This window comes from Berghia stephanieae, chromosome 9 (genome assembly GCF_034508935.2).
Source record: "Berghia stephanieae isolate SIO BIC M18660-M18661 chromosome 9, UCSD_Bste_1.3, whole genome shotgun sequence".
Classification (NCBI taxonomy): Eukaryota; Metazoa; Mollusca; class Gastropoda; order Nudibranchia; family Aeolidiidae; genus Berghia; species Berghia stephanieae.
The window spans coordinates 29,203,353-29,219,044 of NC_088368.1; the positions used below are offsets into that span (position 1 = coordinate 29,203,353).

The window sequence follows — 15,692 nt, forward strand, 5'->3', positions numbered from 1 at the left end:
AGTGGGAATAGTTCTATTCTGTTCACAATCAATTTGTTAAAATCTCGACAAGCCCCACGGATCTACCATGAAAGCCATTACAACAATGCTTAGATTTGTATATTAATCCTGCAGTGAGACTCACAAAAAGCGTTGCCCGTGTTTTAAAATTGCAGCAGTAACTTGTATTGATTATTGTCTAACAAACTCGAAATTCTTGAAACTGTTTCTATACGTTGATGGCCAGTGGATATTGCGCTGTATAAAAAGCTCAATTTTACTTTCAATTTATGTTTCCAAAACCACATATATTCCAATATGTTTTTGTAATACGTCGAAAAATTCAGGCGCTATCGGCATCTTATGTCAAAGAAAAAAATATCATTTTTTATTTGTTGTTGTTGCAAACTGTGCCAAACATCCGACATGCTCTTTGAAATAATAATAATAATAATAATAATAATAATAATAATAATAATAATAATAATAATAATAATAATAATAATAATATATATCTTTATTGTCCCCAAAAAAGTGGCAATTTGTCATTTGGTTACACATTTATAACAATACGATATTGACATAGACACACTCACAGAAGATGCACACTAGTAACATAGTAGTTATCGTTAAAAAAAAAACAACAAAAAAACCGGCATCAACAACATCATCATCATCATCATCATCATCATCATCATCATCATCATCATCGTCATCATCATCATCATCATCATCATCATCATCAGAACAACCTTCCTAATATTTTCGTTACAATCCTTCACTTCCACAATTCCCCTATAACACCATTCACCATCTTCATCATACTCCATATTATATTATTATTATTCCTGTAACAAGCTATGAGAGGGAAAGCCTGTGGTCCTCCTCCTCCTCTCTCTCTCTCTCTCTCTCTCTCTCTCTCTCTCTCTCTCTCTCTCTCTCTCTCTCTCTCTGTCTCTCTCTCTCTCTCTCTCTCTCTCTTCTCTCTCTCTCTCTCTCTTCTTTCTCTCTCTCATTCCCTTTCTCTGGGGTGGCTTTGCTTGGGGGGATTTTTTAGTTTGTTTTGGTTTGTTGTTTTGACCTTAAACTTCTAATCTATATTATGAAATGTGATGGCTTTGTTTTTACTACAAAAGCCTGTTTACTGTTGTATAAAATTAAAATAAATATACCAGCTTCAAAAGTAAACGAAACAATTAAACAAGAACCGTTTTGGGGTTTAGAACAGTGGATCAGCAGCGGAAAACAATTAAAATGTTTATATGATTACATGAAATCTGGAAAAATTAGAGTTGGTTAAATATGTTTTATTCCGATACATTCCTTGTTGGTTTCTCACTCTTTTACCTTTTTTTAAAAAATTTCAAAACAGTAGTATCAACAACATCAAACACCCTATAATACATGTATGATTATTGCAAATAACACACACACACACATACACACACACACACACACACACACACACACACAATCAATCACTTCGAGATGGTATTTATGTCAGATAAACCAGCTGCCAATTAAAAAGGTGATATTGAACCTAAAATGATCGGAAATATTCAATGTTAATTTTTAGTCGTTTGAAGAAATTATAACACTCATTCTTCGAAATGATATAAACTGTCTTATGGTTGTACTATGAATCTAATTCTAAGCATCTAAATCTCGACATAATACATTTCTGGTAATTGGTCACGTATATTTTTTTTTAATCTAGACAATTTATATAGCGCAATATCCACTTCACATACTCAAAGCACTTTACAGTAACAACTAACATGTAAGATGAGACCATGACGCCTATAAGGCGTTATTACATATTTTTTTTCTCCAACAGAGGCAACACCGTTTATGGCCTGGTACTCGTTTGCGGTTGTGTGGTCATGTGGTGTGACACTCGCTTTCGGACCGAGCCTTGCTCGGCGCATAGTTGAGTCCTTGGAAAGGCTCTTTACACACGTTCCATTCTCTCACCGTACTCAGATGTAAAAAGAGTACCTAGCCATTAACAGCGTTGTCTCTGTCCGAAAAATTGTAATATCGCCTAAGAGGCGTCATGCGCGGTCATATATTATGTTAAATGTTGCTGTTGACCAGATACTCCTTGTAAAGCGCTTTGAGCATATTTAGTGAATATTGCGCTATATAAAAGATCAATTTTTTTTTAAATACTAATTTTACACCTTAGTGCGGCGAGTGAATGTGAGTAAAGAACGGGTATCGAACCCTGTAACTACTTGTCCGAAGGCAATTGTCATACCACTGGACCACATAGTCATACAAGGACCCTTTAGGGGACATAATAGTAAGAAACATTTTAAATAAGAAAGTAAATAGCACACACTCTTGTTAGGTATATTCTAACTTGTTATATTTTAACTCCCTGTTCCAACTTACACAGTCCGTCTACAACAATATAATTATAATGTTTTATCCTATTGGATTGTAACACTGATTCAACTAGCACGAATCGAGCACCACAGCAACTAACTAGTCAATACTTTATTTAATGATTATTGCAATTAACGTTGTCCTTACCAACCATAGGAAAATCGTCACATTCGTTACGATGCAACCGACAATTTTCTCATTCGGATTTCTCTTGTACGTCACAAAATCTAAAGAAGTGATTTGATTACAGCTATAAATACTAGAAACTGTGTTGCAGTCATCATTTTCCCGAACAACATTCTGTATAGAATGCACTTGTTACTTTTTTGTTTGATTAGGAAAAGTCTATTTTTGTGTCGGGTGGGTGTGAATTTTAGAGGGAAATTATAAAACTGGTTGGTAAGGAGAGAGTTAACTCACATCTTTAACAACAAGCCGTTTTTAAAAAAATCATAAACGGTACATATTCTTGTAAGTTATATATCTATTAGTGTTACCTATTGTTTTTCAACTCCAATCCTTCCACTATTTATTACACTTTCAAGATTACTCACAGAAATGTGAAAATGGAAAGAATGTGGATTGAAACTGTGTGCAAACAATAGACGGTTTCTGGAACAAACACCGAATGAGCAAAGAGGAACGTGAAAAACAAATAAACCAAATGTAATGTGCGATATATTATGTCCTGCTGGATTACAACAATGATTAACTTTAATTAATGAACACACACAACACACCGGATTGTTTTCATTCAGTATCAATCCTTTCTACTGCTAACCTATTTGTTCCAATTATCGAAATTCTCGTCCTCGCCCGAACCACAAAGAAAACAAAGTATCGCTATGTTTTGACCTGTACTAAAAAGCCTTTTAATTTGGGACACCTTGCCATAGGGAAATTATACAGTGGTTTACACTATAGTGTTCGTCGCCTGCACGTCCGTTTCTCCTATGAGCCTGCTCTTTCTTTCGTGTAACAGGAAGTTTTCTATCAAATTCGTAGACTCGCTACGGTATTTGATAACATTTCGCCCATTGACGCTATGCGTTTAGGTAAAATACTTACAATATCCGCAAGTCGGTTATAATGAACGAACAAACACAATTATGTGTAATTTTGAATGTTTATAGTCTGATTGATATAATTTAGTGAGAACTTGTCATAAATTTGGCTGTCTAAAAACAATAACAAAGAACTGAGAGACGTCAATTTTGTTCATTGTATATGTCAGTCTTATTTTCCCCTTCAACCACGGGCATAATAGCAAAGCTTTTTCCACCATAATTTCCTCTTGACCATACGTGGTGTATTGAGAAGTTGATAGTATGACCATTGATTTCATTACTTTTTTTTTAAGATTAGGATTATCTTGTGTTTTTCATACGAGCAAGATAGAGACGGGGAGAAATTTTCACATTCAATGCGAGAGCTGATAACATGAAATGTCTATAGATGGAACGTATACATACGTAATGAGATCGATTTGTGATAGAGTTGGGCAGTCTTTCCGTGTGTTTCTGTCCATTTTGTAACCTTGTAAGTTTTTTTTTAAAAGTAGTCCTTCAGAGCCATTATATCCACGGAGGCGGAGTTTATCAAGTTTCTATCGTGTGAAACGGTAATAGAAATAGCTTGCCATCCTTTGGATAAGACGCTATTCTAACGCAAAGTACTTTTCGTTAGATCTAACAGAAACAGCTAACCACAATTCCTGCAGGATGGACAGGTGGGGGTGGAGGGGGAGGGTCAGAAAAAAACAACCTCGACTGCACCCAGGATCGATCTCGGTCGCTTTACGTGTGAAGTGAGTGCTCTACCAACTGAGCTATCGAAACTCCCAACCTGGGTAGTTACCTATCATTAAGGGTATTAGATGATTCAATATATGATTTTTTTATAACATACAAATGAACACCATTGTTTAAGTGGGTTCTCTTTTAAAACGAATAAAACTTGAATTTATTGAATGCGAAAATCTGCCTTAATAGTGGCGAATGAAATTCTATGCCTTTTGATGAATGGATTATGTCACCTAGATGCCAGTTCCCCCGTTATGCCCGGTTTCCTTTCTTCCTGACCACCGGAAATAATGGTACAATTCACCTCATAGATTTAGACTGTTAGATGGCATATAGAGGGTTTTTCCCCACATACCGTTACATTTTGACCTCCTTGTGAAGCATTTCAATTAGGGACACTACGCAATAGGGAAATAATAATTACTCGACACATATGAAGAGGGGGGCTGGCATATAGGTGCCATAATCCATTCATCAAAAGGCACAGAATTTCATTCGCCACATTAAGGCGGACCTTCGCATTTAATAAATGCAAGTTTCATTCGTTTTAAAAGAGAACCCACTTAAACTGTGATTGGTTTTCATTTTTATGTTATAAAAAAAATCATATATTGAATCATCTAATACCCTTAATGATAGGTAACTACCCATGTCCCGATAGCTCAGTTGGTAGAGCACATAGAATTCATTTAACATAACGCTACATTTTGACTAGTAATTTGAATTTTATAAATTTAATTAGGGACACTCTGAAAAAAGTAATTGTTATCTGGCACATACATTTAGATTTCTAAAAATAATTCGTTGTTCAGACATATAATTAATATTGCCCTGGGCTTCTTGATACACTCTCTCAAAAACAGCGCGACATCCGATTGCCCAACGCGCTGAGCGGTCAAAAAGACAGATTATGGTTGACTCTTCGGTCTCACTCCCTGAGTAATGAGACCACTTTGGGCAAGTTCTGGACCGTAGTCTAATGGCAGTAATCATGTCTTCTTTCCCTACAATTAAAGAAATGGAGTATCTAACATTCTTGAGCTTTTTTATGTAGTGCAGTATCTACTAAATGTGCTCAAAGAGCTTTACAAAGGATCCCTGACCAACAGCAACACGTAACACGTACGTCACACGACGCTTGTTAGGTGATATTACAATGTTTCCCGACAGAAGCAGTGCTGTTAACGGCCAGTACTCATTTTACACTTGAGTGTGGTGACAGATTGTGAGTAAAGAGCCTTTTCCAGGGATTCAACTAGGCGCCGAGCAAGGTTCGAATCCGGGCCCTTCCGATCCGAAAGCGAGTGTTATACCACAAGACCACAAAGCCGCAAAAAGTAGATGTGACTTAGACTTTTTAAGAATTTCTTTTTGTCCATAAGACTTGAGTGGCAGAAGGGACATCAAGTCTTAAGCAACGTGTCACGCTGGTTAGGCTGTGAGGTTTTCTACTCACTGGAGATTCCCAAATTTGGGCGTCATCCTCACGGTAAGCCATTAGCATGTATATTTTTGCAGGAAGTGCCTACGTCCTCTTGATGTAAGATTCGGACATCGGTCTTGACCAACAATAAATCAAAATCGGTTGTTAACATGCCTGTATAGTAAAACATGGGGTCATTCGCTTCTAAACGTCGGTTTAGATAGGAAGAATTGAATTCATAGTAAAAGATATGAGACTTGAATTAAGTCTTTATGCTTTATTGGGGAGAAAGAATATAATTTCGTAAACTGATAAAAAAAAGATAATATTTCACATTTCTGGTCCGTTTAAGTTTAAAATCCCTTGATTATCGGACATGATAGTGATTTAAGGTGATGAATCACATATTAATCTGATCCATGTAAATTGTCACTAATAAGAAAATAAAAGCTTAGTTCACAATAATGATTGTGTCATGTTACAGTCTGCGCTATTTTCATCATTTGTTATAGATAAATGTATTATGATAGGATATATTAATGCCATTCATTATACATTATTTTTGTTTTGTGAAGAAAAGAGGCGGGAGCGGGTTGATTCCCCCCATCAATACAGTACTCGTCTTCTTCCTTCTACAGGATTTATGGATGGCCACCCACACTCACAGTACTCCTTATTTTCTCTTTTTATCTCCTCTCTCTCTCTCTCTCTCTCTCTCTCTCTATATATATATATATATATATATATATATATATATATATATATATATATATATATCATAATTTATTCCTCTTGGCTGATACTAAAGCGCAGTAGTCTGCGCAGTTTTCGTAAAAGGAGGATTATAACTACATTTTACTCAAATCGATACGAGTACCTGATTTTGGTTTATTATAAGATTGCTTGTACAAATGATCATTGTTATATCCACCTCCTCCTCCTCCTCCTCATTATCATCATCATCATCATCATCATCATCATCATCATCGTCATCATCATCATCATGCGGCTATGTAGTCTTGCGGTATGACACGCGCTTTCAGATCGGAAGGTCCTGGGTTCGAACCTCACTCAGCGCATAGTTGAGTCCTTGGAAAAGGCTCTTTACTCTCATTCTCTCACCGTACTCAGGTGTTAAACGAGTAACTGTCCATTAACAGCGTTGTCTCTCTCCTAAAAAAAATGTAATATCGCCTTAAAGGAGTCATTTCCTGTCCTATATGTTAAGTGTTGCTGTTGGCCAGGGACCGCTTGTAAAGACTTTGGGCACGTTTAGTGGATATTGCGCTATATTTAAAAATATATATCAAAAAAGCTCAATAATCACAATTATCATCATCATCATAATCATCATATCATCATCATTATCATCATCATCATCTTGCTCATCATCATCATCACCATTATCATCATCATCATCATCATCATCCATCATCCTCATCATCCTCGTGATCATCATCATCATCATCATCATCATCATCATCATCATCATCCTCATGATCATCATCATCATCATCATCATCACCATTATCATCATCATCATCATCATCATGACTCACACTTCCACCTTAACCGTGGCGCCGACTGTAGGGCGTCATTCTCACCGCCAGTCGGAAGGTTCCGCATCAGTCGATTTATCACAAATTTTTTAAAATTCTCTATTGTACAGTTTGCGATCAAATAGGGTATGAAATTCGCCTTCGGACTAATAGGTCCCCTTGTTCGAGTCCCGCTATTTTCGAGTAATACGCAGATTTTAAGACAACATAACATCGTAGGAGACATATTTCCAGACATCTGGACTCAGGATTAATCTACACTGTAGGTTTTCAGCTTTACAAAGAATAAATCTCCTTTACCATGGATCAAACATGAAGGAATTACTTAAAAGAAAGACCAATAACATTTCCCCACTCGAAAAGACTGCCAATACAATAGAGTTACAGTTATTTTTAGTAATGACTGCCAAAGCATTTAGCACTTCAGTTTACAAGCATTTATCATAATAATAATAATAATAATAATAATAATAATAATAATAATAATAATAATAATGATGATGATGATGATGATGATGATGATGATGATGATGATGATGATGATGATGATGATGATGATAATGAGGAGGAGGAGGAGGAGGTGGATATAACAATGATCATTTGTACAAGCAATCTTATAATAAACCAAAATCAGGTACTCGTATCGATTTGAGTAAAATGTAGTTATAATCAAATAGACATTATAATAATAATAATAATGATAATAATAATAATAATGATAATAATAATAATAATAATAATAATAATAATAATAATAATAATAATAATAATAATAATAATAATAATAATAATAGTAATAATAGTAATGCTTGACCGGTAGGTTTGTTTTAAACTTTGATAAACAAGGCAAACTTTATATGTTAACGGAAAGAACAAAGGTGCACATATTTACAGGTCTGATAACCGAACACATTTATGGGCTTGATTTTACATTGTCGCCCTCGCTACCCGGCCTTAAGCAAGTCACCCCACCCTGGCTCAGTTTGTGGCGCTGCACTGCGGCTGACACCTGGGTTACTTCTGTCTTCCCTTGGAGACACATTTCCCCTTGGAGATGAATGAAGGGAATTTTATTTATGTTCTATTATGAGTAATAAAACAACTTGTTATAAATCCTCATCATAGGTGCTATCTCTCGTCCAACGTTTTAAGTGTTCGGTTGACATGGAACCCGTTATACAGCGCTCCTTGAACATTGATAGGATATTGCGCAAATGGAATCTCGTTTTGCATTTTTGTGTCTAATCTTAGATCAACTTTAAGCCGACTATGGTTTCTTATGAAATCATTAATTTGTTCAATGCAAATAGATTATCACGAAAATTGGAGGTCGTGAGACACATTATATTTAACATAGGTGACCCGATAGCTCAGTTGGTAGAGCACTCGCAACAGAAGCAAGGGACCGACATCGAACCTTGATGTAGCCGATATGATTTTATACCTCCATTTCCACCCAGCGGGAATTTAGATAGCTAGTCGGAAGGTTCCGCATCAGTCGATTTATCACACATTCTCTATTGTACAGTTTGCGATCAAATAGGGTATGAAATTCGCCTTCGGACTAATAGGTCCCCTTGTTCGAGTCCCGCTATTTTCGAGTAATACGCAGATTTTAAGACACCATAAAATCGTAGGAGACATTCCAGACATCCGGGCTAGACTCGGGATTAATCTACACTGTAGGTTTTCAGCTTTACAAAGAATAAATCTCCTTTACCATGGATCAAACATGAAGGAATTACTTAAAAGAAAGACCAATAACATTGTCCCACTCGAAAAGACTGCCAATACAATAGAGTTACAGTTATTTTTAGTAATGACTGCCAAAGCATTTAGCACTTCAGTTTACAAGCATTTTCTAATAATATAATAATAATATAATAAATAATAATAATAATAATAATAATAATAATAATAATAATAATAATAATAGTTATAATAATAATAATCTGTATTGTCCAAAAAGGCAATAATTGTTAGGTTACAGGTCTTGTAATAGGGGGGAAAAGTAATTAAAATAGTGGTAATAATGATGATAATAATACTGATAGTAATTATGATAATAATAATAATATAATAAATATAATAATAATTAATAATAATATAAATAATAATAATAATGAATAATAATAATAATAATATATAATAATAATATATAATAATAATAATAATAAATAATAATAATAATAATAATAATAATAGTAATAATAGTAATGCTTAATGAACTCATAATAGATAATAATATAATATAATTATAAACTATAATATAATAATATATAAATATAATGCTGACGTAGTTTGTTAAACTGATAAACAGCAACTTTATATGTTAACGGAAAGAACAAAGGTGCACATATTTACAGGTCTGATAACCGAACACATTTATGGGCTTGATTTTACATTGTCGCCCTCGCTACCGGCCTTAAGCAAGTCACCCCACCCTGGCTCAGTTTGTGGCGCTGCACTGCGGCTGACACCTGGGTTACTTCTGTCTTCCTTGGAGACACATTTCCCCTTGGAGATGAATGAAGGGAATTTTATTTATGTTCTATTATGAGTAATAAAACAACTTGTTATAAATCCTCATCATAGGTGCTATCTCTCGTCCAACGTTTTAGTGTTCGGTTGACATGGAACCGTTATACAGCGCTCCTTGAACATTGATAGGATATTGCGCAAATGGAATCTCGTTTTGCATTTTGTGTCTAATCTTAGATCAACTTTAAGCCGACTATGGTTTCTTATGAAATCATTAATTTGTTCAATGCAAATAGATTATCACGAAAATTGGAGGTCGTGAGACACATTATATTTAACATAGGTGACCCGATAGCTCAGTTGGTAGAGCACTCGCAACAGAAGCAAGGGACCGACATCGAACCTTGATGTAGCCGATATGATTTTATACCTCCATTTCCACCCAGCGGGAATTTAGATAGCTAGTCGGAAGGTTCCGCATCAGTCGATTTATCACACATTCTCTATTGTACAGTTTGCGATCAAATAGGGTATGAAATTCGCCTTCGGACTAATAGGTCCCTTGTTCGAGTCCCGCTATTTTCGAGTAATACGCAGATTTTAAGACACCATAAAATCGTAGGAGACATTCCAGACATCCGGGCTAGACTCGGGATTAATCTACACTGTAGGTTTTCAGCTTTACAAAGAATAAATCTCCTTTACCATGGATCAAACATGAAGGAATTACTTAAAAGAAAGACCAATAACATTGTCCCACTCGAAAAGACTGCCAATACAATAGAGTTACAGTTATTTTTAGTAATGACTGCCAAAGCATTTAGCACTTCAGTTTACAAGCATTTATCTAATTAATAATAATAATAATAATAATAATAATAATAATAATAATAATAATAATAATAATAATAATAATAATAATAATAATAATAATAGTTATAATAATAATAATCTGTATTGTCCAAAAAGGCAATAATTGTTAGGTTACAGGTCTTGTAATAGGGGGAAAAGTATAAATAGTGTATAATGATGTAAAATATGATGTTAGAAAATATAATAATAGATATATTATAATAAATAAATGAATAGTATAATAATAATGATAATAATAATAATAATAATAATAATTAATAAGTAATGATAATAATAATCATAAAATAATAATAATAAGTTAAATAATAATATACTAAATAATAATAATAATATATAATATAATAATATATATCATAATAATAATAATAATAATATAATAATAATTAATAATATATATAAAATAATAGTAATGCTTGACCGGTAGGTTTGTTTTAAACTTTGATAAACAAGGCAAACTTTATATGTTAACGGAAAGAACAAAGGTGCACATATTTACAGGTCTGATAACCGAACACATTTATGGGCTTGATTTTACATTGTCGCCCTCGCTACCCGGCCTTAAGCAAGTACACCCACCCTGGCTCAGTTTGTGGCGCTGCACTGCGGCTGACACCTGGGTTACTTCTGTCTTCCCTTGGAGACACATTTCCCCTTGGAGATGAATGAAGGGAATTTTATTTATGTTCTATTATGAGTAATAAAACAACTTGTTATAAATCCTCATCATAGGTGCTATCTCTCGTCCAACGTTTTAAGTGTTCGGTTGACATGGAACCCGTTATACAGCGCTCTTTAGAACATTGATAGGATATTGCGCAAATGGAATCTCGTTTTGCATTCTTGTGTCTAATCTTAGATCAACTTTAAGCCGACTATGTTTTCTTATGAAATCATTAATTTGTTCAATGCAAATAGATTATCACGAAAATTGGAGGTCGTGAGACACATTATATTTAACATAGGTGACCCGATAGCTCAGTTGGTAGAGCACTCGCAACAGAAGCAAGGGACCGACATCGAACCTTGATGTAGCCGATATGATTTTATACCTCCATTTCCACCCAGCGGGAATTTAGATAGCTAGCTGGATATGTTTGACCTGGCAGAAATTACTTTGCGATAAACTAGCGTCCTGTCCGGAGGGTATAAACAATTGCTACTGTTGGTTTGAAGATTCGGTGACCGGGATAAACCCCACCTCTAGGCCTTTAGCCTTGCAGCTCTAGAGGACTAGTACGTTTGACACTATTAGGGCCTGCCAAAAATCTGGCTGTGGGTGATGCAAAGTTGAGTCCTTGAAAAAGACTCTCTCTCTCTCTCTCTCTCTCTCTCTCTCTCTCTCTCTCTCTCTCTCTCTCATTATTATATATATATATATATATATATATATATATATATTATATATATATATATACTTTGACAGAAGAGTCAAAGAAGTCAAGGGTTGATTTTCTGGGCGTAGTCAACACCAGTTATTAAACGGCCACCGCCTTGTAATTACAGCGCACTCTGTCAGCTGCAAGTGGCTTGATAATAAATACTTTCACACCCTTTTCATGGCTGACCTGGCATGAAGGCGTAATCACGTTAATTCTGAAAGTATCACGTGATGAAGCACATAATGGAGTCTATAATCAACACCAAGAAGGTCCAACTACGTTACTGGATAAATTGGCCTTGTCCTACCAAATTAATAGATTAAGCTTGGCTTTTTCCGATCTTTTGGCAAAATTTTGCTTAATTGCTCTCAATGTTAAAACGTCTCGTCTAAAAACAAATAATATTGTTAATTCTTCCAAGCATGCACAGAAAGAGGAGTGTGCAACCAGTCCTTCAGGTTACATATTAGATGATAAGGTGGCATGACTATTTTAGTAGCAGGATGTATAGGCAGATTCTTAGGATAACGGGACGTAAAAGAGAGAGAATTGATTATCTTTATTGACGACCAGCATATTTTAAAACCAGAAAATAAGATGCCGTCACTCTGAAATCAGAAGATTAATTACACAAGGTATGTTTCCAGTACTCAGGAAGAGTGGTTTTACACTTCCAATGAAATAGGAACCAGTTTTTTCACATAGTACTGTGTTCCCTATTTCGTTCCTTCTATACGAAGTTTAAGATCAGATCCATCGGTCATAACACCGTTTCGGGACGACATCTCTATATTGCGTTTTGTCATAATAAGGAAGATTCAGTAGCCAGTAGCCAGTAGCCAGTAGCCCGTGCCAGCTACTATGTCACGGGTCATTGGATTCTGAATTATTGGCTCAGTGGACTTGTCATTACCGTCATTGTTTGTGTTACACACTCATAGACATACAGCTGTTTGGTGGAATTGTGGGGTTTTCATTGTAAAGGCGTCATGTGCAGTTTGGTGGATAGGGCATAACAGGAACCAGGATACAATTCTCATTTTTTTTTCTTTTTCTTGCTCATCAGCATCGTCAAAACCAGACCTAAAACTAGAACATATAAAGAACAATATCCACTAAATGTGCTTAGTGATCTTTATAAGGTGTCCCAAATTAACAGCAATGCTCAATATAAACTCTTTGAACGATAAACGCGCCCATAGGCGCTATTACATAATACTTTTTCGACAGAGGCAATCCTGTTACCGCCCATGTACTCGTTTTGCACATGAACATGGTGAGTGAATATGAGTAAAGAGCATTTTGCAAGAACTGAACTTTGAGCTGCATATCTCGAACACGGGACCACAAAGTCGCATAACCTGATTCTAGGCAAATAGGATGGTTTCATTTTGAGGCGAGTAGATTTAGTGAGGCAGCCTTTTAAAAATCGTTATTTCAATCAAGTTGACTTTGAATTAAGACTTTCTATATCCGGTTTCTTGCCTTTGGCTGCCAAATTTAGGAGCGGTGTCTATTATCATAATGGTAAAAAATGGGAAAATGCATAATAAAAGAATTAACACACATTTTTTTTTCAATAACCTACCTACAATTTATTACCATACTATTTGCGCTTTGAAATACTATTTGTGTCTCCTAGAGTGTAACGTGCAACGTATTATTGCAGAGATGAATATACAATAAATGAGTATTTTCATAGCGAATTCACATGGATTTATAATGCTAAATCTGCTTCACGACGCTTTAACTCACTCAATCCTAGATATTTTTGCTATTTTTCAATATTGGAAAAAAAATGCATTAAAAATGAGCATGTACATAGATAGTTTTATTCAACTACCATTAACATGTAAAAATTAAGAACATTAGCTTTGATACTACGCCTATAATTTGTCTCTGAAAAATGTAATAAATAGGCATGGGGTAAAAGTAACCCCGGGTATACTACGGGTATAGTCGGTGTTAGGGTTGAGTGAGTTAATTATATCAAATACAGCTTTTACATGTAATCTTTACAAGAGGGAACTTGAGGGAGATTTTAAAATGTCTCCAGCAGGACGGACGTTGTTTTATATGCGTGGGTTTTTTTTTTTTGTTGTTTTTTTTGGGGGGGGGGAGGGTTGTTGTTTTTGTTGGTTTTTTTTTTTGTTTTTGTTTTTTGTTTTTGTTTTTTTTGTTGTTGTTGTTGTTGTTGTTGTTGTGGTGCTTCTTCTTCTTCTTCTTCTTCTTCTTCTTCTTCTTCTTCTTCTTCTTCTTCTTCTTCTTCTTCTTCTTCTTCTTCTTCTTCTTCTTCTTCTTCTTCTTCTTCTTCTTCTTCTTCTTCTTCTTCTTCTTTTTTTTTCCCGGGGACTCATCGCCACCTTGAGCTTAACTCGGGGAGCCTGTTATACGATCAAAGTCATATCTGAACTATGCCTGTTACATCACAGCAACACATTCAAAGTATGGGGGGGGGGGGGGGGGAGTTGAATTTCTTCTAAAACATAAAATATTATCCACTCCATTGAAATCCAACTTAGAAGGTCTTTTAATTTTAAAGATTCTTTACAGTCGAGTTCACGCTCTCCGCTTTCCAGCAAGTCGTGAAGGCCGTGTATTGTTGTAATGACACATGGCCATTTCTGAAATGAAAACAAAGAACCATGAATTGTGTATCATGCCACAAAAGCATTCGTGTTTTTTTTAAACATACCACGTACTAACTTAAATCTTTCAGCGCCACGAGGCACATGGTACCTGGAAATTTTCCTTTCATTTCATTATCCGGTTCTGAGCTACAGTCCTGACCCTTTGACAGGAGTGCCATCCAATTCCGTTCCTCTCTTTTCCCATCATCCTGCATCATGTTGCTCATTTAATTTGAGCGTTTATATTGTTCTCTATATCCACTTATGAAATAATTACTTAACATGCAACAAATAGTTAACAAGTAAGTCAAGACTTGATGCCTTTAAGGTGCTATTACAATCCTGCCTTATGGACAGAATCACAGTTGTTACCGCTCACAAACTCGTTATAATATACCTGATTGTGGTGAGAGAATGTGAGTAAATAGCCTTTTCCAAGAATTCAACTTCACGCCTGTTGAGCTAGGTATCTACCAGTCTGAAGGCGATTGTCATACCACAAGATCAGAAAGCCATATCATTCATAATGACTTATTGTTTTAAAATGGTATCATTTCGATGTGAACCTAATGCTTATAATTGGAATTTAAAGTGGACAAATCAATTTAGAATTTTAAAATAACACTTTCATTGAGAATCATGGATTTTTTACGCTTTAAATAACTTAAATTTTCTTATTCTGATACTTTTGACACTAGATAGACACAATTTCATTTGTCTAGTTCATCCCGACAACAATATTAGATTGTAAGTTTGGGTTTTATATATATATATATATATATATATATATATATATATATATATATATATATATATATATATATATATATATGCTTTAACTACAAGGGTGAATATTAAGAGAACGGAAATACTAAACTAGATGAAATATACATTAAAAGCATTTACGATAATGGAAAATGGGAACTGCTTAGAAATCAACAATATAAACTCCAATACCCACAAGATCAAGAACCGGATGTGTTTTTACCTTCAGATCAAATAATCTAAATGGTTATGGTTTCATTGTTGTAGTGCTATGTGCGGCTATGTGGTCTAGTGGTATGATGCTCGCTTTAGGATCGAAGGTCCTGGGTTCGAATCTCACTCGGCACATAGTTGAATCCTTGGAAAAGGCTCATTAATAGCATTCTCTCACCGTACTCATTTGTAAAATG

At 35.1% G+C, this 15,692-nt stretch overlaps 1 protein-coding gene and 1 long non-coding RNA gene across 2 annotated transcripts in view; one reads left to right on the forward strand and one right to left on the reverse strand.

The window, feature by feature from the left end:
* Positions 1-15,018, forward strand: part of LOC144980017 (uncharacterized) — a 25,971-nt gene extending 10,953 nt beyond the window's left edge. The window contains exon 2 of the long non-coding RNA XR_013646812.1: positions 14,995-15,018. This is a non-coding gene — a long non-coding RNA (uncharacterized LOC144980017). The remainder of the gene's footprint in view (positions 1-14,994) is intronic.
* LOC144980014 (spectrin alpha chain-like) overlaps positions 14,400-15,692 on the reverse strand; it is a 35,679-nt gene continuing 34,386 nt past the window's right edge. Inside the window, exon 29 of the mRNA XM_078927450.1 lies at positions 14,400-14,511. Within this exon, the coding sequence (XP_078783576.1) occupies positions 14,424-14,511 (88 nt within the window). The 3' untranslated portion in view covers positions 14,400-14,423. The remainder of the gene's footprint in view (positions 14,512-15,692) is intronic.